We start from the raw sequence: 27403 nt of genomic DNA, 5'->3' as shown, positions 1-27403 counted from the left end.
CCTCAGTGGGCAGGGAATCCCTGGCCTTGATGGCCTTTGTGCACACCTACTGTGTGCCGGGGACTCTGCTGACCACCGAACACACATTAGGTCTCATTCCTCTCCCCTTCTGGAGGATAAGAAAACAGGCCTTAGGGTTGGGATTTGATGCAAACTTGCCTGAGCCCAGCAGAGGGTGTCTTCTGGGGCTGGAAAGGAGGGCATGAGTTGGACCCGGTCCTGCCCCTCCCTCCTGGACTCAGTTTCCCCGTCTGTAAAATGGTGAGTGAACTAGGTGGGTGACTCCCCTCTCAGCGCTGACGCCCTTCTAAAGGAACGTTTATAACAGCCCCTCCACGCTCCTGAAGTGAAATCGCCTGTAGGTTCTATCACCTCCCTACACACAGGATTTTCAAAAATTAGCACAAAGCTCCTACTATGTTATAAAAGAGCAGGAAAGGAGAGGAATTTATAAAAGGGCACACATTTCAGCATGTAAATGCTGGCCCAAGTCCCCCAGAAGGGGGGGTGGGGGCAGGGGTTTGCCCAGATGTGGGGTCCTTGGCCTGTCACGGCCCCACACGCAGCCGACTCCGGGCTCTGCTGACGGGCGGGCTTGTTGCAGGCGGCACGATTCTCGGTGGATTTCCAAACGGAGCGGGACGATTCCTCGGGCTGCGGTGCCGCTGCATGGCTGCATGGCGGTGCCGTGTCTGTTCACACCGAGCAGAAAGTGCTGCGTGTTCCCACAGGCACGGAGGGAAGTCAGGCTCCGAGAATTCCCGGGCCTCTCCCTTCCGGCACCGGCTCCCGGAAAGTCGCGGGCGTTGGCGGGGCCGGCGGGCCCGCCCCACCCCGGTCCCCACCTCCACGTGACCACCGTCTGTGTGGCCTGGACGAGGAAACACGGGCAAGCCAGACTCCGAAAGCTCAGAAGTGGCCCTGGGGGAGGGCCACCCCGCTGACGATCCCAGAATTAGTTGATCTCAGTTCATGACCCTATTGTGCGGGCTTTCAAAAGTCATGTAAGTGACCTTTTTTACATCTCACGTAAGGCGAGACAGGGCCTCAGCTCGTGCGTCCTCTGGCCGCGTCCTGCTTCCTCCGCACCTGCCCTGCGCGGTCCCGCCGCGCGCCCTCCCTGCCTGCTGCCCGGGCTCCGGGTTCCTCCCCGCCCCGCTGGGAGGGAGGCGGCGGGGCCGGGTTCGCGGTCCCGTTTCACAGCTGAGCGAAGGCGGCCCGGCCAGCGCCCCGTCACGCTGCGCAGCTGGGTCCCGATTCCCCTGCCCCGTCTGGCGCCCAACCCAAGACCCTCGTGGCTTTGCCAGCTTTTGCTCGTTTCTCCACGGAGCCTCTGATGCCAGATTTTTAGTTGCGGTGTGATGTTCAGTTAAGAGCACCTAACTCCACTCGCAGTGTTGGGCTTAGAGCTCATGGAGCACTTAATCCATGCTCGCCACTCTTTTAAAGGCCCTGCTTGTTTTTGTTTTGTTTTTTGGGGAAGATTAGCCCTGAGCTAACATCTGCCGCCAATCCTCCTCTCTTTGCCGAGGAAGACCGACCCTGACCGACATCCGTGCCCGTCTTCCTCTATCCCATTGTGGGACCCCTACCACAGCATGTCCTGACAAACGGTGCCATGTCCGCATCCGGGATCCGAACCTGCGAACCCCGGGCCACCGAAGCACAACGTGCGAACTTAACAGCTGCACCGCCCGGCCGGCCCCCCTGCATGTATTTTTATTGATAGATTCGACAGATATTTTGCATCGAACACACACCTCACGCCAGGCTCAGTGCCGGAGGCTGGGGTCGCGTTGACGGAAAGGCAACGCCACATCCCGAAGACCTCAGTGAATGAGTCTGTTGAACCCTCGCGACAACCTAGGTTATCGGCCCCACTTTTCAGATCAGAAAAGACAGGCACCGAGAAGTGATTTGCGTGTGAAGGTCATGCAGCCAAGAGGCGTGGCCCGCGGGACGTGACCCGTACCGTCGTCCAGCTTCCCCCTGCCCCGGAGGAACACCTACTGGGTGCAGCCGGGAGCCGCACGCTTCTTGATTTGTTAACCACAAATAAGCACCAGGCGTCCGTTCGGTCCTTACTTCCCGGCGAGTCTGCTTTTTAGAGGGAAACGGGACGGGCAGACCGCGACTCCCAGGCATCCCGCAAAGTAGGCGGGTCACCTTAGGGGCGACCTTTACCCGCTCAAAAATTCGTCTCACATTAGCAGTGAGGACTCGGGCGTCACCCCGAATCGTTATTTTCCTTACTCATAAGTTTAAGGCATAAGGATATGTTCCCCTTACTTCCTGGGTAATGAATTCTATTCTCATTAGAGCTACGGCGAGTAGCAAAGTGGACCATCGACCTAAGAACTCCGCTCTTTCGAAGCTTGTCTTACTCGGTAATTAATTTTTTATGTCGCTTTGCATTTTATTTGTTCGTCTGGGGAGAATAGGGAAAGGTAGTTCTCCGAGCCGCCGTATGCAGATAAGGGGCCGGCGTCGCGAAGGCTCACGGGGAGCTCCCGCCCCTTCCGGTCTTTGCCTGGTTTGAGCTGTCGCGAGAGTTCCTCGGCCGGAAGCAGCTAGTGGCTCCGTAGCGGCCGAAGGGGTGGGCTCACGGGCTGAGGGAGTGTAAGCTGCTCGCGGCTCGCTCGGCGGTGCAAGATGGCGGACATCTCCCTGGACGAGCTCATCCGGAAGCGCGGGGCTGCGGCGAAGGGGCGGTGAGCATCCTCTTCTTCCTTCGGGGTTCAGGGCTGCCGCCTGGGGGGCTCGGGGCGGAGGAGGGAGCGGCCCGGGCGCGACGCGGAGGCCGCCTGCACCCGCCCCCTGCCGCAGCCGCGCTCCTCATTGGCTCGGCCCCGCCGCCGCCGCCGCGGGCCCGGCCGCCCGGCCGCCCACTGGCTGCAGGCGCCGGCGCTCCGGGGCGGCTGCGGGCGGCGGGGCCGGGCTCTCGGCTCGTGGGAGCAACCGGGGGGCGGTGCCGGCCGCGGAGGGGAGGGGAGGCCCCGGGATGCGGAGGGTCTCCGGCGCAGCCCCCTGTCCCGGGCGGACGGGCATCGGGCCCGCTGCTCCATTATCCCAGCACCACTAAGTTTGCGGGGACGTGGCTCGCTCAGAGAGCGCCGTCTGGGGCTGCCAAGCCGGGACCCAGACCTCTGGCTTCCGACTCCTCGTCCGCGTCCCCCGCCGGCCGCCTCGTGAGCGCTGCCGCCCGCCGGGCGCGTTTTAAGTTCTCGGGGCGCTTTCGTGTGCATGCGGTCCTGTTGCTCCACGCGCAGTCCTGTCGTCCCCAGTTACAGGTGAGAGCGGGGGCTGGAGAGGAGCGTGCCTCGGCCCAGGCCGCGGGAGCTCTCCGAGCTGGCCGAGTTGGCCTCAGGCACGCGGCAGAAAAACAGGTGGGACGCGCTGGAGGGTGGCCCGGCCTTCGTGGTTCTGGAAGACCGTGCTTGATCTGGGGCAGGAGCTGGGGAGATGCCGTGCAACTGCGTGCCCCAGCCTTCGTTTGGACCCTCCAATACTGCTAGTCGTTTCCAGCCTCTCTGAGCTCCAGTTTACCTGTGTGGAGAAGTGGGAACTTGGTCAAGAGTTTTCCGGCGCACGTCCAGTTAGTTCCGATGTCTCTGTAAACAGCCAGGCTGGCTGTAAAGCTGTTCGATACCGTTTTCTCTAGAAAATAGATTCTCTGTCTTGTTATGTGAAATGTATTCCCCAACGCCCTACACACACAGCCACTGCAGCCGCCGCCACGTAATTCACCAGCCAGCTCTTCACCTGGCTTCTGTTCATAACAGGCGGGCAGTAAGTAGTAATTTCCTCAGCCGTTATCCGTGAGTAGCTCTCCCCTAGGTTTTTCCTCTGGTGACAGGTGTGGAATTGGTGCTGGGTCCTCTGGCCCCGTCTAAACCCGTCCAGGTTTCATAGGTTTCCCCAACAGTTGCTGAGCGAGCCTCTTCCCAAGACGTGCTGTCTTTGCAGCCGCTCCCCTGCGCCCCTGACCGCCGGCTGTCTTGATGTTGATGTGCTCAGGGTCTCGTGTTGGGCCGTGAGTGGGGATGCAGGGAAGGGAGGATGTGTGGATCCATGGGAAGAGCAGGGACTGTGCAGCCGGGCAGACCTGGTCGCCTGGCAGGGCCTGTTGTTGGGTTCTGTGTCGCCCTGGCTAGATGACTTGTGAGCTGTGCAGTTTTCTCACTTGTGGTTCTCAGTAGTGGTTCCTGGTAGATCGTTGAGAGGATTAAATAGGAGAATATAAGAATGTATGCTTTAAAGTTTGTCCCAGGTAGTTCAGCAAATGATGGCGGTGGTTGCAGATCTTTCCCCAGAGGAGGAGAAGCCTGAACCCCTTTCCAGGGGGTGTAATAGGTAAGCACTGGGGCCTGGAGTCACTGCCAAGGTTCAGTTCCCTGCGGCTCCCCCTTTCCCTATGATCTTAGACAAGTTACTTAACTGTTCCATGCCTCTCTTTCCTTATCTATAAAACATGGATGACGTTTCCTTTGTCAGGTTATTGTCAGGACTAAGTGAATTAGTACATCTAAAGTAGTTCACAGAGTGTCTGATGAGTGCTAGGTGGTCGATGGATGTTGGTTATCGTCATCGTTATTGAAGGCTTTTAAGTAAAGTAGCAGCATCCAGTTGGCAGTGTGAGGATATTGCTTCGCTGTTATGTGAAGATTGGATTGGGGAAGTGCAGGCAAAGAAACTGGCATTGAAGAAACTGGACTGCATGCCGCATTTGAGTTAAACCTCCTGGAAACTTCATTTTCGTTTCACTTGCACAGCCAACAGAGAAAAACTAGATCGGGGGCCGGGGGTCCCCATCAAGAACTGTCGAAAGTCTAAACATGTCATTTTCTACAGTAAATCTATCCTACATGCTTCCTAGAAGAGCGCTCCTTCCTGGGAACTTAGGTTTAATGTCGCATGGATGTCCCAGGAAGAGCTTTATGGTTAATAATTTAGGAAGAACCTGTGACTGTCTCGGAAAACTGCCTTCCTCCTCTTCGTGGAAATAGCAGAAGACTGAGCCGGTGGAAGTGTGAATACCTCTTTCCCGCAGGTCATGGAGTGTGCTTGTTTTTTAGAGCAGCCGTTCTGTTTTGTGTTCCTCTCACCTTGTAAGTCAAGAAAGGGGTCATTATTATTACTATCTGGGCCCCCACTTAATCGTCAAAAGGCTCCTTGATTAATGGGAACTTAGAGAAAGTGAGGGAGTGGTTTTGAGTGCTGCTTCATCCAGGCCATCTTGCGGTGCTGTCCTCCCCATGCACAGCACTCTCCAGTGACCTCATTTGCTCCAGACCCATGGATGAGACTCCCCACGACAGCACTGGCCCCCAGCTCCAGTGCAAGCCTGCCCCTCTTGTTGATTTTGTCCTTTAGGTATGAGAATATCACTGATAAGTTAGTGGAGGCGTCCCCTCTCTTGAGTTTGCTTAGTCTAACTCTGAGGCTTGCTCTGTCCGCTGCCTGCACATAGTTGGCTGAAGGTGGCAGGCAGCCTTAGTGGGACAGTTGGAGTGTAGCAGCTCCAGGCCAGAGGCCTTGTCTGGGGAGTCCTTGGAGCCCTGGGGGGAGGGGCTGGTGCACTTCTCAGTTCCCACTAGGGCTCTGGTCCTGGTGCTCATTGCTTGTTGCCTTGTTGAAATAGGATAAAGGGAATGTAGACCCAAAACAAAGAGGAGGGAAGCGAGTTATTATGTAACTTGGAGGGGAAGAATTAGGATTTAAACTGAAACATCTGCACAAGACTCTCTCGGAGGGTAAGGGGTTAGTCTCGTTTTTCTTTGTCTCTCTAAAGCACCTAATTCAGAATTGATCCTCAGTAAGAGTTAGAACTAAGCTGTGTTTTCGTCCCATAAAGATGGTCTCAACACACAGGTATTCTAACCTAGAGACACCCATGGATTAAAATCCACTTTATAATAATCCAGGGCCCCCCTCATGAGCCTGAATCCTTTAGACTGGACATCTGTCCAGAGCGGCTGCTGCTTGCCCTTCACAGACAGAGCCAAGAGGGTGAGGCATTCTAGCCCCAGACAGACCCTCCCTGGTCCTCACGTGTGTGCCCGGCTCCAGTCAGGGGCTGGGGGCAAGCTCAGGCTCCAGCGGGGCACTTGCCCTCTCACCACACCAGTCTTCCTAGGACCCACAGAGTACCTGGCAAGGGTCTGGACGTGGTGCAGAGTTGCAGTGTTTCTGGTGTGACAGGGCAGGGCAGTTAAGAGACTTGCTCACAACCTCCCCCCCGTCCCCCCTCCCAAACATTTTCTAAGGGCAAAAGTGCAGAATGTGTTTTGGGAACATCAGATAGTCTGCAGTGGGAGGTGAGGCTGCAGGCAGAAGTTGGGAGCAGACGGGAGGCTGCGCTGAGGGGTTGGGCTTTGTTAGGGAGCCCTCGGCAGTTCTGGGAGCAGGAGGGTAACAAAATTGACTCTATGTTTTAGAGACCTACCCCTAGCAGGAGTGTTTATTTGAAGAATTCCTGATGACTAATGCTTGCCTTATAACCAGCACGGCTGCCTGCTGGGATGAATAGCTGCCTTTTCATGCAGGAAGAGAAGCAGTGGTTCTGAAAAGCCTGCACGCTGAAGCCCCCTAAAGCTGTTTGTGAAAGGAGTTGAAAGAACTGGCGCAACCAGGGAACTGACTGCATAGAGCTGAGGGAAAGCAGCGGCTCACCCCCTGCATCCGCAGCTCGATCACCTCCCGCCCCCAAATGTATCTTTTGCGCTGTTCAGATGGATACAAATACCAGCACAAGGCATCTTGGTGGTCTTTCTTGCCGGACAGGCAGTATGGTGTGTGGGTCCCGAGTGAGCACAGTCTGCCCTCCTCGGCGTGTGTGCGCACCCTCGGTCACTAGAGAGCCCTAACAGTTCCTTAGCCTGGAGACAGTGCTCACCCTTCCTTAACTGTCAAGTTCTGGTCTTTATTTTTGACCCATGCTTAATTTATTGGTGCTTTGACTAGATAGAGTGAAGTTCAGATCCAGCCTTCACCATTATAGCTCTGGGATTTGAAATAGTTCTCCTTGAATCTCAGTTTCCTCATCTATAAAATGTGGATAATAACCTAATTCTCAGAGGTATGAGGGTTAAAGGAGGTTGTCAAAGTTTATGGGCCTGTCGTAAGTGCCCAGAAATGTTGGTTGAGATCACCATCTTCATAGTCTTTCATAAGCCCTGATAGCCGGTTGCCCCTTGTGTTGCTGGCGTTGCTTGTCAACCAGAGACTCCTGTGCATTTCCAATACAATGCTTCAGACAGCCACTACTGGGGATCAGAGAAGAGAAATTGTTGAGGCAAATGCGTAAGTTCAGGTTGCAGAGGCCCAGCCTCCCCTGCCCGTCCTGCGCAGGTTTACTATTCACACAGAACTGCAGTGAACCAGAAAACTTGGGAATCTGCCCCTCTCTCTGTTCTCTGCCCAGGGATGTGATATTTGTTTTTGAGAATCTCACTGTCCTTTCATTATTTGAAACAGTTGCTTTCAATTTTTTTTTCTTGACGGTTATGTTGAATTGCTTGAATGATTTGTGAAATTGGGTGACTTAACTTTTTGAAAGCATAATTGATGCCGTGGGGTCTCGATGTGCCCGATTTTATGGTATTGTAAGGTCATGGAGTATTACATGATAATATCCCCCCCACCTCCTTTCGTTATAAATATCAGGGACCTTTGGTAACGAGGGGTACCCTGGTGATGCAAGGAGGTGGGATTTGGAGAAGACAGATGAAGATAGGAAATCTTCAGGACAGACTCAGGTTTCGAGTAGGACTGTCTGGCCCTCACTGTGTGGTGGACATGGTGGTCATCAGTGACGTCTTCCACTGTCGATGTTTATGCAGTCTGGTTCCGTTCATAATGTCCTCTCAGGGCAGAGACCAGCTGCTCTCTCTTCCAGGAGCCCTTTCCTGAAGCTCCTGCAGCTCGGGGCTGGTGAGATTTTTGTGGGGTAAGGGCTCTTAGGGTAAGGGCTAGGGTGGCCCTGTGCCATGGCTGTGTGGGTGCCACTCTCTCCCCTAGGAGGAGCAGTTGGTGGCCAGGATCCTAGCAGGGCACTGGACTAGTCGGTGAGGGCTGGGTAGAGGGCTGCCCTTGCAAAGGAGAAGCCCTTCTGGGGCAACCATCGCTTCTCGTGTCTTCCCTCCGCTAGGGCTTGGAATAGGAAAGAAGGAATCTTAGAGCCTGTTATAATGGAAAGATTTGGGGCTCTAAAGTCAGGTAGAGCTGAGGTCCAGTCTCAGCCATGCCACTAGCTCTATGATTTGGTTCCTCCTGTAAAATGGAAGTGATGGCAGCTAACCTCAGAGATTGTGAGTCTGAAAGGAGAATGTGCCATAGGAGCCCTGTAGGGTACCTGACAGCAGGAGCTCAGGACTTAGAAGCTCTTTGAGCCTTTGTCATTCCCCTGGTGCAGGGTTGACACAGGTGAGGAGATGCATGGCGTACGCCTAAGAAGCTCTTAGTCCTACGGGAGATGCAAGCTTGTAAACAAAAATCATTGTGATACCTCATGGTAAGTGCCTTAATAGAAGTTTCGACCAGTGCTTTGATGCTCCAAGGAGGGAGCCTCCAGCCATGGAAGTGATGTGCAAGACGTGAGGGAATGCTCTTGAGGGTAGAGAGGTGGGGAAAGCTGAGTGCCTCCACGGCTGCCCGCCAGAGCTGTAAGAACAAAGAGGCTGCCAGCTGTGGGCTGTGGGGGGCATTTCCCACGTTCCATCTGCCTAGAATGCCCTTTGACACTCTACTCTTCCCAGACCCCTGGGCCACCTCTAAGCCTTCCCACAGCCCTACAGGTGTCCAGTGGCTGTGGTGTCCCCGCAGACTTTGGACCGTCCTCTCCTAGAGCAGGAGTGTGATGATGATTTGCATATCTGTATGCGCCCCTCCCGTTTGGAGCCCCTGAAGGCCTGTCCCTCACCATTGCTGTTTTTGGTGACTCGACTGCCCAGCCCAAGGCCTCTGCCTTCAGAGCGGTCCAGTGCATGATAAGCGAAGGGTTTCATCTGGAGTCCTTTCCGCGAACTCTGGGTTCGTCTGGATCTGCATGGTGAGTGTTGAGCAGAGTCCTCTCCACATTGTGAGCAGGGCTTCAGTGGTAGCTCCTCGTCTGAACTGATAGCCTGTTGCTTTTCTTTGGTGGGTATCATCAACAGATGATGGGAGTTGAAAGCATTAGGAAAAAAGCCAGTGGGGGTACCTCACCTGCCACTTGGTCATGGCGTAGGGCTTTGTTAGGAAGTTCATGTTGTTTCCTCCGTGAACACCAAGGGCCCCCTCAGTGTCGCTGCAGGTTTCTCAGGTCACCACAAAGCATAGCTTCACTATTGTCAGTGGCTTTGCAGGCCACGAAGCCCAGGGTAGCCCAGTCCAGGGAAGGATGGCTGCTCCCTAATTGTGCGTGCTGCCTCCCTGAACACCTGCACCTTTTGGCCTTGCTTTTTCTAGTGCCTCCGTCTCCCAGAATCTTTACATGAGAAAATATAGCAGGGACGGACAGGCAGCTCCCGCTCACCCCCAAACCTAACCTGATCAATTCTCTAAATGACCTCTTCCACTCTCTCTCCTACCCAGTTCTTGTATAAACCCACTGGAAAGTATTTAACTCCTAAAGTCATTTGCCGTGCTTTCTAAGAAAAATGGTACTGTGCCTCACTGCCTTAAGTCTGGCTCTGGCATACTGGAGGCAGCAGGTGTTTTCCATCATTCTGAGGATAATAAGATGAAGGTGCAGGTTTTCTTTTACTCATACCAGGCAGACTCACCTTTGGGTACACTCCTGCTGTTGGCAGAGGAGCTGGTAGACAGTCTCACTCCAGCAGTTGAGGAAGAATGAGGCAGGAGGAGGATCCTGGTGACGTGCCCACAATGAGGGGTGCCTCCTGGGAGACCTGGACAGTGGTTGGGAACAGCACAGGAACTTGTTTATTCAGCAGTTTCACCTTCTGACAGCAGGTCAGAGATTGTCAGCACTGCTGTTCTCCGGAATCACCTGTGGAGTGAAAAATGCAGATGCCCTGCCTTCTCCCAGATTTTGGGTTCAGTAGCTCTAGGGTGGGGTCTGGAGAGCTGTACTTTTAAGAAGCTCCATAGCAGTTTCTGATGCTCAGCCAGGGCTCAATGCCACTTCCAAAACACTGGGCCCTGAAACAGGAATGAGCCCCATTCTCCCCTCCCCTCCCAGTCCATGGTGGGGAGAGAAGACAAGCAGATGTAGTAATAGGCACAAAGGAGGGCTGTCCTGGAAGAATTAGGGAGGGTTTCCCAAGGAGGAGTCATTGCCCTGGGAGTCGGCGGCTCCAGGCTGGGCGCCAGCCGCAGGAACAGTGTTTGTGCTGGTTGGAGTGGAGATGCCTCGTGGTGGGGTGGGCAGGTGGGGTGAGGCAGAAGCCCGCAGAGCTCAGGAAGGACTTCCAGGATCGTACTCGGAAGAGTCTTCTGTTTACTCTCAAGCCATTGAAGGGCCAACAGAGGAACCCCAGAAGAGAATGGGGGCTTGTGTTAGTTTAGTTCATTTCCAATTTTAACAGTTTCTGAATTTGACATTTTTATTGTTGCAAGTGTGATGAATATATATTTGGTCTTTGTCCCTGGTACACAGTTCCTAAAACCCTTGGAATTTCCTGAGTGATAAGGGTGATAGGAGCTGCTTTTGTTCTAATGAGGCCACTCTTGGTGGGCCCCTAGGTAGCTTCAGGTTGGGGCTGCTTGCCAGAAGGACCTAGGCATGATTAGCTGGTTGGAACTTGTAGCCCCACCCAACTCCCCACCTGGACTCCAGGGAGGGGAGAGGGGCTGGAGATGGAGTTAGTCATCAATGGCCAGTAATTTAATGAGTCATGGTCATGTAGTGGAACCTCCATAAAAACCCCTATGCAGTGGGGTTTAGAGAGCTTCTGGGTTGGTGAAGACATCCACGTGCCAGGAGGGTGGTGTGCCCAGAGAGGGCATAGGCACTCCACACCCCTTCCCCATACCCTGCCCTTTGCATCTCTTCTGTTTAGCTGTTCCTGAGTTATATTCTTTATAGTAAGCTGGTAGTGGTAAGTAAGCTGTCTTCCTGAGTACTGTGAGCTGTTTTAGCAAATTGCCGAACTTGAGGGGAGCATGGGTCAGAAGGACAGGCAGCCCCGGATTGGGACCGGCGTCCGCAGTGAAGGCAGTCTGTGGGACCCAGCCCTTCACCTGTGGGGTCTGTGCTAACTCCAGGTAGTTAGTGGTAGAATTGAACTGTAGGACACCCAGTTGGTGTCTAGAGAGTTAGAAAATTGGTTGGCGTGAGGAAAAACCCCACGCATTGGTGTCAGAAGTGTTGTGAGTAGAAGCAGTTCAGGGGCCAGACCCGTGGACGAGTGGTTAAGTTCACATGCTCTGCTTCAGCGGCCCAGGGTTTCGTCGGTTCGGATCCTGGGCGCGGACGTGGCAGCGCTCATTGGGCCATGTTGGGGCAGTGTCCCACGTGCCACAACTAGAAGGACCCACAACTAAAAATACACAATTATGTACTGCGGGGGCTTTGGGGAGAAAAAGGAAAAATAAAATCTTTAAAAAAAAAAAGAAAGAAACAGTTCAGACAGAGTGACTGTTTTTCTTTTTTATCGAGTCTTCGTGTCATCTGTTAGTCCACTAGCTGCAAGGCAGACCTGCTTGTTGGCTTTCTTGCTCCCGGCCCAGTAGGGGTGTCTGCCAGCACTGGAGGCATGAGGCTGCTGGAGGCCAGCTGGGTGCCCTTTGCTAACCATTTAGCCTCGCCAAGCCTGTGTCCGCCGCTGCAGAATGGGCATATAATGGACACTTCACACAGCGCTGAGAGGGCTGGTGGAGAGCGGGGGCCTGGGAGAGCTTTGGAGACCGAAGTTGCTCTTCAGATGTGTGAGGGTGTGATATTTTGGGGATATTTGATTGACGTCATTTGGAGGTTATTGTCCATAAGGGTGTCTTAAAACACCTGATCTAGGGAGCAAAACTAGGGAGACCAGCAAGACTAGGGAGTCTTGGGTAGTGAAAGAGACCACCAGGCCCTCCTTCCCAATTCTGTTTACAACGTGTAGTTAAAGCCACAAACTAGGGAAGAAGTCTCTACATAGGTTTAATTGTTTCCTCAGGCAGGAAGCAGCTTTCTGTTTCTCCACGGCCACCTCTGTTCCCAGTATTACCACAGCTCTCCTTCCGTGGGCTACTGCTGATGTCCAGATCCACTTAATATTGCCATTTTCTTTGCAGGCTCAATGCCAGACCAGGGGTTGGAGGTGTCCGGTCTCGTGTTGGGCTACAGCAGAGCCTCCTCAGCCAGCCAGCACGCACAACCGCCTTCCAGCAGAGGTTTGATGCCCGGCAGAAGATTGGCCTCTCGGATGCCCGGCTCAAGCTGGGAGTCAAGGATGCCCGGGAAAAGCTTTTGCAGAAAGATGCCCGGTTCCGGATCAAAGGGAAAGTGCAGGATGCCAGAGAGATGCTGAACTCCCGCAAGCAGCAGAGCACGGCACCCCAGAAGCCCCGCCAGGTGGCCGATGCCCGAGAGAAGATCAGCTTGAAGAGAAATCCCCCTGCTGCCTTCATGAGCCCACCCGTCGGGACAGTGACCCCTGCTCTGAAGCTCACTAAAACCATCCAGGTAGCCTATGGCTCTTGTCATGAATTCCCAGAAGCCAGTTACAACTGCAGCTTGAGGCAGGGTGCAGGGACCCAGGAGTGTTTGGACAAAATGACAATTCTCCTAAGTGTTTGTATAGTAACCATATGAGGAAGGCAAGCTGTTGTCTCAGTTTTATGTAAAAGGAAGGGGGGGTCTGCTGGAGGTAAGTGACTTCCCCAAGTGCCATTGTGGTGGAGGGACGAGAGGGGAAGGACAGAGCATTTGCTGAGCACGTGCTACGTGGCAGGCACATAACATGTATGACCTTAGTTGTTCCTCACTGCAACCCTGGGATTATCACCCCAGTTTATAAAAGAAGAGTCTGAGGCCCTGAGATGTGAATTGTGCCCAAAGTTACACAGCCGGTCAGTGCAAGGGCCAGAGTAGGAGCCCAGTCAGACCTGGCTCCTAGTGCTGGGCCTGGCCACCTGCACAGCCGCCGCCCAAAGGGAGCGGAACAGTATCATTTAATCTGCACAGCAACTTTGGGAACGGGAAGAGCCGCCACAGCAAACATTTATGGAGTCGGGTTCCTTGAGCCCTGCACGTGCGTTGTCTCCTGGTCCCTGGGAAGGCGGGTCTTCCTGTCACTCTCCTGCTTTGGACTTGAGGCACTCTCTAGGGCCTTTTACCATAGACCAAAACTGTGTCCCCACCATCTTTGTGGGATGAGTTATGACTCCTGGGTGTTTCTAGGTTCCTCAGCAGAAGGCCATGGCACCACTTCATGCCCATCCTGCTGGAATGAAGATCAATGTCGTCAATAACCACCAGGCCAAGCAGGTAGAATGTGTATGTAATTTATGTGTGATTTATGTGTACGAGTGTGTAAACATACTCACTTGTGTTTTCATGGGAGGTACTGGGTGAATTAACTGAGGCCTGGCCCAAGGTTCCCACTTTGAAGAGTTGGAGGATGGGTTATAGTTGGCTTTCTGCAGTTTGAGTTTTAAGAAGAAACTTCTTAAGTGGAGGAGGTGATACATAAGGGGCAGAGAGGCAAATTAAAAGTCTTTATTATTTTTTTATGATAAAAGTAGCATGTGCTTGGGGCTGGCCCAGTGGCATAGTGGTTAAGTTCTGACACTCTGCTTTGGCGGCCTGGGGTCCGCAGGTTCCGATCCTGGGTGCAGACCTCACACTTCTCATCAAGCCATGCTGTGGCGACATCCCACGTAAGATAGAGGAAGATGGGCACAGACGTTAGCTCAGCAACAGTCTTCCTCAAGTGAAAAGAGGAAGATTGGCAACAGATCTTAGCTCAGGGCCATTCTTCCTCACCAAAAAGGAACAAAAAGTAGTATGTGCTTAATATAGAAATATTAAATAGAGAAAGATTAAGAAGAGAAAAAGAGTTCCTCAGGCTCCTGCACTCCAAAGCCAGCCACTGTGGAAATTCTGCCCTGGTTCCTGCCTGTTTTGTTGGTTCTTTAAGTTGTCATTGTTATTTATTTAATGCCTACTGTAGTTGTGGTTATATTGTTATCCAATTTTGTGTCATTCTGTTTTCACTTTATAACTGAAGCATTTTTATATGGTTGATAGTTACTCTAAGCATTTTTAATAATCACATAATCCTTGAATTGACATTTCAGTTTATTTAAACCATTTTCTTGTGATTTTCACTGTTAGAAATCCTTCTCTGAACGTCTTTGTGGATAAAGCTTTTTCTAGGGTTTGGGTTGATTTCTGTAGGCCAGATTGCCAAAGGATATAAGCAAACATTTTAGGGACTCTTGATGGGTACTGCTCACTTGTAGGAAGGTACTTCAGATGTACCTGGAGGCACTTTGATCGGGCCCTTGAGGGCCAGGAGCCAGCCTCCCAGGACATGAGCCCCAGCCTCCCAGGACATGAGTCTCCCCAGGCACTTCCCCTGTGCCCACTTCTCCCTTGGCCTCACTCCAAATGTCTGTTGAGAACTTGCATGCCACGTTAGCTTCTGTCTCTTTATTTTCAGAATTTATACGACCTAGATGAAGACGAAGACGTCGTAGCTCCCACTCCTAGTAAACAGATGAAATTCACCACCTCAGGCAGCTTTCTCCACCACGTGGTAGGGCATTTTCTGCTTTTCCTACACTCACTCTGTGTCTGATCAGGTGGATGGGGAAGGTGGTGGAGAGTAGGGCCTTTCAATTCAAAAGTATTTCTTCATTTGGGTCATAAGATGTTCAGAGCTGGAACTAATCAAGCACTCGTTCTATAAATGCTGAGCGCAGGGTGTCCAGTGACTCGTCAGAGCGCCCACGGCTAGCGAAGGGCAGAGCTGCAGCTCCCAGTTGCTGTGTTTGATTCCCCTTGGGGGAAACGGGTGCGCCCCACAGAAGGGAATCCTGTTTTCTTCCCTTTCTGGCAGGACGCTCTGTATGTTCCCCTTCCCTCTTGATCAGCACTCCGGCCCCGTTCTTGAATCTGGATTCCCTTGGCTGGTGTGTAGCAAGAATAAGCTGAACCTTGCCTGTGGGCTCTGCCATTGCAGCCTGCATGCAGGGGAAGCTTGTTGACTAGGATGCTGGTCAGATACCATGCAGAGAAGGAAAGAGAGCAGTATCAGTATGGGAACATCAGGGAGGTCTGCCCGGCTCAGCTCATGGGTATAACAGATACAGACAGGAGGCCACTGGGTACCCAAGCCAAGTGCCTTTGTTTGGCCTTCAGAGGCCCAAAGACTCAGTTTTGGGTACTGCATTGAATGTGCAGTGTAATTTCCTGGTTACCCTCGAAGCTCTTAAAGGGATGTGGGAAGCTGAGTGATCCAGTGTGTTACAAAGGGGCTGGGCCTTTCCAGTGATTAGACTGCTCGGGTCTGCACCAGGGGGCCTGTCAGCCAGCTCAGTTAGTGGCTAACCCTAACTGCAAACACGCTGTGTTCTTACTAACTCATGTAAGACTGCCCTTCCCTCCGTCCTTGTGAGATGGGTACTGTTATCACCCCTGGTTTATGGATGAGGAATGAGGCACAGAGAGGTTAAACACACCTGCTCAGTATCACCCAGCTTGTAAGTAGTAGTGGATCCAGGAGTCAAGCCTAAGCAGTCTGGCTCCGGGGCCACGGGTTTACACCATACTGGCCCTCGAGGCTCAGGAAGCGGCTTGAGAAACGTGGAATCCAGCAAGGGGGGAGCATTTCAGCTAGACTCGGAGAAGCTGGTAGATCAGCCCGCCCCATACTCTGCCTCTCTGGCTGCTGCATTCCTCCGTCGTCCCTGAGTCAGTACCTGCTAGACCCTATCCTAAATCAGCAAGGCCACCTGCCACTTGTGCCTCATGCATCTTTGTCCTCAGACGCATTAATAGCCGGGAGTTCACTGGTTTATATTTCCAAGGGACCACATCCCGCCTCGGGGTAGCAGGGGAGGGAGGGACCTGTTACTGCTGGTCTGCACATACCAGCTCTGCCAGCACGTCCCTGACAGTCTGGAAGCTGGTGAGGCCGGGGCTATGTGTGGAGCCTTTGTGTGGCCGCAACAGGGACCGAAAAGCTGTGAATCTGGGCCTTAAGAGTGGGTTCCTATGCCCAGCCAGTCCAGAGCTGATGATCAGCCCATCGTGATAGAAGCATATTTGGGAATGAACATGACCCCAAGCTTTTGGCCTTTTGACTGGCCCCAAATTGTAGGGTTTGTATAAAGTCTAAATGGTGTGGGTGAGCCGGTGTCTCCTGGTCAGGGCTGCATGGAAGCTTCCTGCCAAGAGCTTCTAACCCTGGAAGGTGGCTTCTGTGCAGGCCGTGTGTTTTCTGTCCTCCCGCCCCTTCCCTGTGGCATGTTACTGGCAGCCGGCAGCCTTTTTGGCTCCAGACTGGTAATGGAACTGGGGAGCTGGGAGGCCTCGAGGGTGCTGGTTGTCAGCCCCTTGGGGCATCGAGGTCTCCGGCCTCTCAGATTCCTGTCTGCCTCTTTGTTTAGGCCGGGCTGAGCAGTTCCAAGCTTTCCACATCGAAGGCCCTCCCTCTCACCAAAGTGGTTCAGAATGATGCGTACACAGCTCCTACTCTCCCCTCTTCTGTTCGAACAAAAGCCTTGACCAGCATGTCCCGGACGCTAGTGAACAAGGAGGAGCCCCCCAAAGAGCTGCCGCCTGCTGAGGTGAGGGCAAGGTGAAGGGGTGGAAGAGACTCAGCCTGTGCTGGGTGGGTGGTGTGCTGTGTGTACCCTGTTGAGTCCTCACAGCGCCTCTGTGAAATGGGCTTTGCCACTCCTCTTTACAAGGGAGCACACCGAGACCCAGTGGCCCCTACTTGCAGGCGAGTGGGGAATACAGAGCTGCAGACGAGCACTGTGTCTGCTGACACAACAGAGGTCTGCTCAGAAGAGTGCTGTTGGGAGCACTGAGAAGAGAGCATCTAATTCCGTTGGGCAGATCCGGGAAAGCTTTAAGGAGAAAGTGCCGCCTGAGCTGCGTGGGTCTTGAAACATGAGTGGCGTTCCAGGCAGAGCTCAAAGACCTGAAAGGACCTGGCATGTTTGGGAAATGATAAGAGGTTCCATGCCTTAGCATCGGGTGATGGGCGTGCTGGGCGCTGAGGTTGGAGGGGCCTGGTTGTGACGGGCTCTCCGTGATCGTTCCCTCCGGGCCTCCCTCATGTTTCCCTGGAGTGAGTGCTGCTGTTTGAGTGCACAGCTCTTCTTTGATTTCTGGTAATGCTCTTGTCTGGCAGCCTGTCCTCAGCCCTTTGGAAGGCACCAAGATGACTGTGAATAATCTGCACCCTCGAGTCACCGAGGAGGACATTGTTGTAAGTACTGTGGCCTGCCAGAATTTAAAATCTCAAACCACTTCTCTGTCGGGAGTCCCTGAGACCAACCCCAGGTTCACTGATTCTCTGGGAGAACTCATAGGATGCAGCATAGAGTCGTATCAGGGCCAAGATTCCTTACAGGGCACAAAGCAGAATCAGCAAAAGGAAAGGCTCATGGGACAAAGGCTAGGGGAAACCAAGCACAGCTTGCAGAGTCCTCTCCCAGTGGAGTCACACAGGATGCACTTTACTCCCCCAGCAGTGAGTTGTGACGACACACGTGAAACCAGGGAAGCTCCTTAGACAGTCAGGGCTCAGGGTGTTTACTGGGGCCTGGTCACGTAGGCACTCTGCCTCACGCGTACCAAAATTCCAGACTCCCAGAAGGAAGGCAGGTATTGAGTATAAACCGCAAGTGTTGGCACAAACAGCTTAGGCACAGTGAGCCACTCTTCTCGATTAGGGTAGTTGGAGCCCTCCTAGAAGCCAAGTTCCCAGACACCAGCCAAGGGCCTACCTCGGAAGCAGGCCTTCTAAAGGATAGCATTCAGGCTGGCAGTGTTAGCTCTTTTCCTCCCAGCTTCTAAACCAGGGCCAGGTGTCCGGCCTGACTCTCAGGGCCAGGGCATTGTGCTGGAATGGGTCTTGAATGGGATCCTTTAGTCCCACTGTGCAAAATCTGGTGGTTCATATTTTCCCACGAGTCTTTGGAACTTCTGCCTGCTTTAGAGGTTTTCGTTATGATTCAAAGTAAAAGGAATGAGATGGGTTGGTGTTAGCTAGTGGTTGGCCCCTCTGGATTGCCTTTCTGGGCCATCCTCTCCCACTCTTGGCAGTCATGGGCAAAGCCTAATTCAGGTGCCTGGTGAGGGGGTGCCCAGATGTAGCCAGGACTTCTTTTCAACCTTGTTTTCATTCAGGCACCAAAAAAAAGCTGTAAGTTTAATAATCCAGGTACCCTTTTAACTCTGAACTGTCACATCACAGAATGAGTGTAACTGGCTTCCAGCCTCTCCCTGCACCTGAGTCCCAGGTTCTGTAACAGCCACACTGGCCACCATGTTTGTTAATGATTTTAATTGTGAAATACGTGAGTGCTGTGTGGTTGCTTTTAGAACGAAGCAGGCATGCCAGTGAACAGTGCACACAAGAATGGAAATTGCAACCTACTTTGTGTAATACTTGACAAGTTTTAAAGAATTAAAACAATTTTTTTCCTGATTAGAAAATAATAGCCATCATTTACTGAGTACTCACTGTGTGGCAGGCACTTTGTATGCAGGATCTTTAAGAATACTGAATAGTGAAAAAGGAAACAGCTGTAATGATCACCACTCAGAATAAACTGCCAGTAATAGTCACCCTCGCCTCTTTTCTACCCAAATAGGTAATGTTAAAATTTAAGAACAGCAGTAGTAAAATTGGGATCACACTTAGTATTCAGTTCCATGTCTTGGTTTTGATATTTAACATTTTCCGTTTTATCATTAGAAACAAATCATCTCAATGACCTCTTCATGAGTCTTCTCTTTGTCCCCATAACCTTGTGAAGGCCAGTTGCCCGTGAAGAAATGGCTCAGGCGCTAGTTGGCCTCTGTGGTCCATCGCGACATTGTGTTCCCTCTCTGCCCTCAGTCTCCTGGTCTGTAAGATGAGGAGAGACTGAAGTAAATGACGATGGTAACACGTGTGTACTGCCTTAAGAATGCTTTCATTTGCACTTTTAGCAACCGTGAGAGGTAGGCTAGACCAGTCCTTTTCTTCTTTTCAGAAGAGAAAACTCACCCTCAGAGAAGTTAAATAACTTACTTGAAGCCACACAGCTGATAGGAGGCAGAGCCCCAGGGATCAAACCCAGGTCTCTGACGTAAGGTGACCAACTGTCTTCATTTTGCTGGAGACTCCTGGTTAGCACTGAAAATCCCATGTCCTGGGAAGTCCCTCAGTCCAGCCAAACCGGGATGGTTGGTCACCCTGTGTAGAACTCCAGAGTTTGTGTTTCTAACAGATTCCCAGGTGACATATTAGCCACTATCTTTGATGAACCTAAACATTCATTCTCATGACAGAGCTCTCTGAGAGAAAGTCCATATTCCATGACTATTCTTCTTGTGGAGGAAGTGGATACTGAGGCAGGAGGACTTTGGGGGTGACTTGCTGAAGGTCACAGGGACTCCAAGCCTTATAAGCCCAGACCTATTTCTCCCTGCCAGCACAGCTTGTCTCCTTATCTGGTCCCATGTTGAGGCCCATGGATGTCCCAGCAACACCACCTAGAATGGAGCCTCCCTGAAATCTCGGGCACTGGGCGTATTCAGCTGGAGTGCAGCCATCACTCAACCCAGAGCCCTCTGGAGTGTGTGAGTGGCAGGCAGGGTGACAGCCTGCAATTCTCCCCGAACACCAGCCCCTCTTGTTCTTTGCAGGAGCTTTTCTGTGTGTGTGGAGCCCTCAAGCGGGCTCGGCTGGTCCATCCTGGGGTAGCAGAGGTGGTCTTTGTGAAGAAGGATGATGCTATCACTGCATATAAGAAATATAACAACCGGTGTCTGGACGGTAAGTAGAGGGAAAGCAGCCACCTCACCTTCCTGCTTCTCACTGTCAGGCAGTGGGCATTTGGAGCAAGCCTTCCTCTGAGATGGGTGGGAAGACATCCTGGTGCACTCAGCCTTCTGGAGCCTCCTCTGCACCGAGAACAGGCAGGGATGTGCAGTCTCCTGGTAGTACTAAGCTGCCTCTTCCACAGGACCCTGGGTTTTCACTCAGCCCTAGCACTTAAGTCTAGCGAGCAGAAAAACACCATTTCTCCCTGGATCGTTCTCTTAAGAGATCTTTGCCAGGGAAGCCAAGAGCCATAGCCTCCCCCTTCCAGTGGTTGGTCTGCTTACAGCTTGGTCTCGGGTTCCAAATGTTGGCACCTGGGTGCACTCTGCTCTTAGTGAGTAAATTACCGATTTTACCTCATTCAGATGCACGTTATTCATCTCAGGATAGCCTGTAGAGGGAAACTGCCTGCCAGACCCCTTCTAGCCACTGATTTGTTCCGTCAGTGATTGTTGAGTGCACTTGTGGGCGAAGGCCCTGTGCCAGAAGTGGAGATGCCATTACTGAGAAAACAGTCAGTGGGATTTTGATTTGCGTTTGCTGAATGGCTAATGATGTTGAGTATGTTTTCATGTGCTTGTTGGATGTGTGTATATGTTGGAGAAATGTCTGTTTGGACTATTTGCCCACTTTTTAATTGAGTTTAAAAGAATTCTTTATATATTCTTAACATGTCTCTTATCAGATAACTGATTTGCCAGTATTTTCTCCATTATGTACGTTGTCTTTTCACTCCTCTTTTTAATCTGTGCATTTACAGCTATATATTTCCCTCTAACCACTGCTTTAGCTGCATCCCGTACATTTTGGTATGTTGCATCTTTGTTTTCATTCATCTCACAGTATTTTCTAATTTCCCTTGTGATTTCTTTGACCCATTGGTTATTTAGGATTGTTTTTTTTAATTTCCATATATTTCTGAATTTACCAAATTTCTTTCTGTTCCATGAGTGTTTGAGGAGAATATATATTTTGCTGCTGTTGGGTAGATGTCTATTTTAGGTCTAGTTGGCTTATAATGTTGTCTTCTTTTTCTTTGTTGATTTGCCTGTTTGTTCTGTCCATTACTGAACGTGAAGTATTGAAAACTTCAACAATTATTGTTTGTTTACTTCTTTCAATTCTGGTAGTTTTTACTTTGTGTATTTGAGGTTATGTTAGTTGCATATACGTTTATAAGCATTTTCTTCCTGATGGATTGACCCTTTTATAATTATAAAATGTCCCTCTTTCTCTCTACTTAACATTTTTTGTTTTAAAGTCTATTTTGTCTTATATTAGTATAGCCACTCTAGCTTTCTTAGGGTTGCTGTTTGGGTGATGTCTTTTTCCATCCCTTTACTTTCAACCTTTTTGTGTCTTTGAATCTGAAGATAGCATATAGTTGGATCTTTTTTTTAAATCCAGTCTGACAGTCTCTGCCTTTGGTTGGATTACATTCACTTTTAATATGACTTTGCATTACATGAATATTTTCTAGTGTAACATTTTAGTTCCTTTAATGATTTTTTCACCATTTTTTTTGAGTCACTTTCTTAATGGTTGCTCAAGGATTTACAGTATATATCATAGTTTATCGGAATCTATTTCAGATTAACATTGATTCCAGTGACATAGAAATGTTACTCCTGTATGGCTCCATTCCCTCTTCCCCTTTTTTTGTGCTGTCATTGTTATACTTAGCACATATTATGTAAAGTGGGAGTGCGGTACTTGTAGCAGTTAATCCTTCATGGACAAAGTGGAAGTCCGTCCATACATATACTTTTGAATCCACTTTTCACTTAATTTCATAACGTAAACATTTTCCCTTACTGCTTGCTTCACAAACAAGTTTCTCCCTTAGTTGGACTCTTATCTCCTGCATGAAGCAAGGTCTCGTGCCACTTTGCTTCTTGGTGCTATCACTGCAAAGGTTTCATGGACCTCATGCTCTGGGGTTTTCTTAGTCTCTGAGTTTTGCTGAAACCTGGCAGCCCCATCCCCAGCCGTGGAGCCAGAGCTGCCAGTGGTGGGTGCTTTGACCCCAGGTGGTAGAGGTGGTAGCCCTTGTCCTTTTGCCTGAGGAGCTGAAATCTCATGGCAGATCTTTTCTTTTCTGGTTTTTCAGGACAACCAATGAAATGCAACCTTCACATGAATGGGAATGTTATCACCTCAGACCAGCCCATCCTGCTGTAAGTTCCAAAGGCAGAGGTGCTGGGGAGCGGGTGGAGCTTTTCTGCTTGCTTATTACTCTACGTGATCCTCTCTTTATTCTGAGGGGTAAATTGCCTGCATCACAGCTCCATTTCATTTCCTCTGCTCTGATGGCAGGTGGTCAGTCAGGGTGCTAAAATTTGTACGGAGTAGGTTGTCTCATTTCCACGGGGACTTCCCAGGGGCTAACATTTAAGACTTCATTCCCAGCCTTCTAATTTAGAAACACCTGAGAAGAAAGTGGAGAGCAGGCCAGTTGTGTCCCTCTTTGCCACAACTGTGTGCATTGTCTAAGTGAATGGAAGACTCGGCCTCCTTGTCATTGACTCTGATGGGGACAGTGCCAGGTGCTACCCCTCATTTTGTTACACACACCTGGGCATATGTGCCTGACCTGGGACTAAGGAATTTTTTGGAGCCTGAGACGTATAAAATGTCTAGACTGACATGACATCCTTTTATAATAAAGACAAGGAGACAGAGACCTTGCAAGGATATTAGACTTGCCAAGGTGGGTGGGGTAATGTGAGGCAGGCCTGAAACAGACTGTGAAACTTAGAAAGACCAGAATTTGAACCCTGGATATTAAATTGTGTGATTTAGACAAGTTTCTCAAATGATGTTCCAGAAGTAGGTTGTATTCTGAAAAACGTCTATCGATTTCTTTACTTCAAGATTTTGGGGCTGGCCCCGTGGCCGAGTGGTTAAGTTCACATGCTCCGCTGTAGGCGGCCCAGTGTTTCGTTGGTTCCAATGCTGGGTGCGGACATGGCACTGCTCATCAAACTACCCTGAGGCAGCGTCCCACATGCCACAACTAGAAGGACCCACAATGAAGAATATACAACTATGTACTGGGGGGGTTGGGGAGAAAAAGGAAAAAAAAAAAAAAGATTTCTCACAATGCATAATATACTAATGTGTGTGTGACCATCGCAGGGGCACATGCAGTGTCTCCTAAACTTAATATCCCACAACACAGCAAGCTGCATCTCAATTTTGTCATCAGCAAATTAAAAAATGAAAGGTTTGTTACAAGATGAAATGAGATAAGGGGGTACAGAAAGCATTCCATTTGCCGCCTAGCTTACCACAGGTGCTCAGTAAATGCTGGGTCCCCTCCCCGTCTAAGGGAAAACTGACAGGGATTTTGACTCTTCTCTGCCCTCCGCAGACGGCTGAGTGACAGCCCCTCGGTGAAGAAGGAGAGTGAGCTGCCTCGCAGGGTGAATCCTGCCGCGTCCTCCAACCCCCCTGCCGAAGTGGACCCTGACACCATCCTGAAGGCCCTCTTCAAGTCCTCAGGGGCCTCTGTGACCACACAGCCCACAGAATTCAAAATCAAACTTTGAGCAGGGGCGTGAGGCAGCCAGAAGCAGGGGCAGAGGAGGGTGGCTCTGTTTCCCAAAGCAAAGCCTTGACCAATGGGCCATTGGACTGGAGGCCCCTGAGCGTGGGAAGGGTCACTGGGGGCAGAGAGCTTCCTCACTGGACGGAACCCACCTTTCCGTGTTGTCTTCTACCCTGTGCTCTTGTGTACATTAACATTCCCTGTAGTATGTTTCTTGCCCCTCCACCTCATCACCAAGGTAGGCTCGTGTTGCTCAGAGTCTCTCTCCCCCAACCTCAGCCCCAAACTGATTTCTTGTCTGGAAATGGTGCCCTAAATTCTCTGAGTGGCTTTCTTGTGGCCCCGTGGAACGCAGGGCAGGGGCTGTTTGAAGGACACTGCTTTCTCCAGGGGTGAGGGGTTGCCTCCCCTGTCTCTTTTTTAAATTTTTCAAACAAAGCGGGGAATGGAAGCCCCTGCCATCCTAATGGGAGCCAGGTTAGCTTGAGAGCCGTGCCACTCACCCACCGGCTCAATGGAGATGGCCCTGGGCGGGGGTCAGCTCGCAGGCCTCTTGTCCTCTCCCCATGACTGGCTCCAGACCATTCTGGTAAGGAGAGGGCCCCCAGCTCTTGCCTTGGAGGCCCATGCTGTCACAGGTGACCCCGAGTAAATTCTCACATTTCACTTTTCCCTTGGGTTATGGTCTGTGCCCCACTCAGCTCTTGGCCTTCTGGGTGTCCCCGCTGAGAGGGGCTTACACTGTTAGCCCTCCCAGTTCTCACTAGCACAGCCCTCATCTCACTCTGGTTTTGGTGCAAATGCCAGCTCTCTGCTAGTTGGGTTTTTCAAAGAGTCCGCCTCGTGTTTTATGACACAGGGATTGGGTTTGGAGGAGTCCTTGAATGGGAGATGGAGGCTTGCTCCTGGCTCTTTCTTTCTGGCCTCAGGTGTCTGCAAGATAATAGGGATGCTGAGAGGCATATATCCAGCTGCCACCAAGGGGCACTGTCTCCACTATTGGGAGACCCATCCCAATACCCATGACCAGAGGGGTATTTTTCCTGCCTTGGCGGTGTGGGGAGGGAGGGAGTTGAGAGAGCAGAGTAGCCCTTCCAGGAGAGCTGGGGGCTTGTTCCTTTGGCGTGGTTCCAGGCAGTTGGGACAAAACTAGAACCCAGGGGCAGCCCCTGAATACCAGGAGCGCATTGCTCCGTGTCATGCGCAGTCTCCTCCTGGCTTGCTGGGACTGGAAAGGAGATCCAGGCTGGCGGACTGGAGCAGGATGCTGGGAGCACTACAGAATCATAGCAAGTGCTGTGAAGGGCACAAACCTAGGAGGTAGAGGGGACCTGAGACATTAAGAGCCTCTGCTGACTGTATGGGGCCAGCCTGGTGAAGAAAAACCTGGAAACTCATGTTTTCACTGAGTTAAATCTGTCAAGCAGGAAGGACCCAGGGTTTGAACCCAGCCCAGTCCTCCAGCTCAGAGGTGGCCCAGGCCTGGGATGTCCAAGGAATGTGCCTGCTGGTGCTCCACTTTCCAGCTTTTTTAAGAATGCTGCTCTTGTTCTCTCTCTCCCCCTTTCAACGGGTGCAAACTTACTTCTCTTCAGCAGCTGGAAGACATTCCTCCTACACTGTCCCTTCTTGGCCCAAGGGAGCACCCACAAGGCAGTAGGACCTGGTTTCTCAGGTACTGGGCACAGTTGGATCACTGCTTGGACTTGCTTTGAGTAGGGTTGGTAAATATCCTGCCTGCATGGCTTTACCCTCCCCTCTCCCTCCAGTCCCAGCCAGGCTGCTCTGGTTACCAGAGTCCCACTGACCCCAGCCGCAGCCGCCTGGCTGGCTGGGCCCTGTCCTCTGGATAACTGTATGGTACATCGCAGGGTGGAGGCTGTTTGCCTTCCCTGCTCTGCAGGATGTCATTGTGGGAAACAGGGAAGAGAAGGTGGTGGGCCAGTCCTTGTGTCCATCCCCACCTCCCAATCCCCTACATCCCCCGTCTGTGTCTCTTGTCCAAAAGGAGAGGAAGAGGCATTAAGGGATGGAGGAGACTGTGTTACTTATCCATTTCTGAATAAACATTTGTTATTCCTACCTTTGAGCTGTCATTTCTTTTTTTTTTTTTAAACAAAAGATTGGCACCTGAGCCAACAACTGTTACCAATCTTGGGTTGGTTTTCTTTTCTGCTTTTTCTCCCCAAATGCCCTCAGTACATAGTTGTATATTTTAGTTGTGGGTCCTAGTTGTGGCATGTGGGACACCGCCTCAGCATGGCCTGATGAGCGGTGTCATGTCCGCGCCCAGGATCCGTACAAGCGAAACCCTCGGCCGCTGAAGTGGAGCATGCAAACTTAACCACTCGGCCCCCGGCCCCCGAGCTGTCATTTCTTAAAAGATTCTGCTAAGTGTTCTTTTGGAACTTGGCACCAGAAAACAGCGATTTGCTTCTGCTTCGCTACTCACCAGCTCTGACTGTGGGCGGCTCCTCGCAGGACTCGCTGAGCCTCAGTCTCCAAAGCTGCTGGCCGTGAGCACCAGTGTCTGGGGAAGCGCCCGGCACTGTAACTCAGCGCCTCCGGGGCCTAAAGTGCCTTGCTGGGTAGTAAGCATGGTCGCTCCAGCAGAGTTGGATCTGTTCCCAGGGAATGAGGGAGCCTTTGCCTTGGTTTGAAGAGGTTAGACTCAGAAATTTACCTCTTAGATCAACTATACATTAGAATAAAACTAGTTGATTTTTTTTATTGTGGTAAAATACACATAAAATTTACTGTCAACTGTTTTTAAGTGTGCAGTTCAGTGGCATTAAATACGTTCACGTCGTTGTGCAATCATCACCGTCCATCCCCATAACTCTTCACCTTAGAGAACTGAAACTGTCCCCATTAAACAGCAACCCCCCATTCTTCCCTCCCCGGCCCCTGGCAGTCACCACTGTACTTTGTCTTTATGATTTTGACTACTCGTATAAGTGGAAACATACAGCATTTGTCATTTGCAATTGGCTTATTTCGCTTAGTGTGATGTCCTCAAGGTTCATCCATGTTGTAGTATGTCTCAGAATTTCCTTTCTGAACAACATTCTGTTGTGTATATGTCCCATGTTTTGCTCATTCATCCGTTGATGGACACACGTTGCTTCCGCCCTTTACATGTTGTGAATAATGCTGCTGTGGCCGTGGGTGTACACATAGCTCTTTGAGACCCTGCTTTCAGGTCTTTGGGGTATATACCCAGAGGGGGAGTCGCTGGTGGGAAGATGGAGTGGAGGTACTTACCCTCTCCTCTCCACTAAGTACAACCCTGGACGTTTCATATAAAAGACGTAACTTTGGAAAGGTAGAGAGAGGAAGGCAGACTGGCTGGGGACTTCAGACCCGAGGAATGATGACGGGCACTAAGCTCTCTGGGTTTTCTTTTTGCTTCACATATGCTGAACTGGGTGCTGGAGAAGCATACAAAAAAAAAACGTCCTAAGGAAGGATAGAAAAGATTCCTGAGCAAGATGAAAGTCCAGCCCCAACTTTACCAGCAAAGGCCAAGTTGGGAGCCTAGACTTCCATCCTCACTGGGCTGTCCTGGGGGCACCCCAAAATCCCTGCTGAGGTGACTTCAGAGAAGGGCACGTAGGGAGCTGGGACTTTTTCAGTGGAGGCCACTTGAGGAGGAGAAATGAGCCCCAGCCTCTCCCAAGCAGGGTGTTGGCAGCAGAGGTGTAGAGGGATGATGGGGCTCAGCCCGCCTGGCAGTGACCAGGAGACGCTCCCACCCTGGGTGTTAGCAGACAGTGAGAGGAACCTGAACGTCCTCCCACGCCTGGCAGTAATGACGTGGGGCCTTGCCCTCCCTGTCAGAGGAGGTCTCCTGTAACAGAAGATTGAAGTA

General features: G+C 51.4%; 1 protein-coding gene and 1 non-coding gene across 7 annotated transcripts; one reads left to right on the top strand and one right to left on the bottom strand.

The window, feature by feature from the left end:
- Positions 1–836: 836 nt before the first annotated feature.
- Positions 837–25614, top strand: POLDIP3 (DNA polymerase delta interacting protein 3). 6 transcript variants are annotated; one of them, XM_070253778.1, is made up of 9 exons: positions 837–1004; positions 12223–12613; positions 13331–13417; positions 14595–14690; positions 16546–16725; positions 17298–17375; positions 19805–19934; positions 22093–22159; positions 23356–25614. In XM_070253778.1, exons 1-9 carry the CDS (start codon positions 973–975, stop codon positions 23531–23533), a joined length of 1239 nt encoding a protein of 412 aa, XP_070109879.1. In that variant the 5' UTR covers positions 837–972; the 3' UTR covers positions 23534–25614. The 6 variants fall into 6 exon arrangements, with proteins under 6 accessions (XP_070109879.1, XP_014592363.2, XP_023487203.2 ...); XM_014736877.3 differs by having other exon boundaries at positions 854–1004; positions 13331–13426; XM_023631435.2 differs by having other exon boundaries at positions 854–2711.
- LOC111771155 (U12 minor spliceosomal RNA) lies at positions 2121–2270 on the bottom strand. The gene has a single exon (XR_002804822.1). It is a non-coding gene; the product is annotated as a U12 minor spliceosomal RNA (small nuclear RNA).
- Positions 25615–27403: the final 1789 nt, after the last annotated feature.

The sequence above is a fragment of the Equus caballus genome, chromosome 28 (assembly GCF_041296265.1).
Source record: "Equus caballus isolate H_3958 breed thoroughbred chromosome 28, TB-T2T, whole genome shotgun sequence".
In the NCBI taxonomy this organism is placed as follows: Eukaryota; Metazoa; Chordata; class Mammalia; order Perissodactyla; family Equidae; genus Equus; species Equus caballus.
This window is presented reverse-complemented; position numbering and strand designations above follow the sequence as displayed.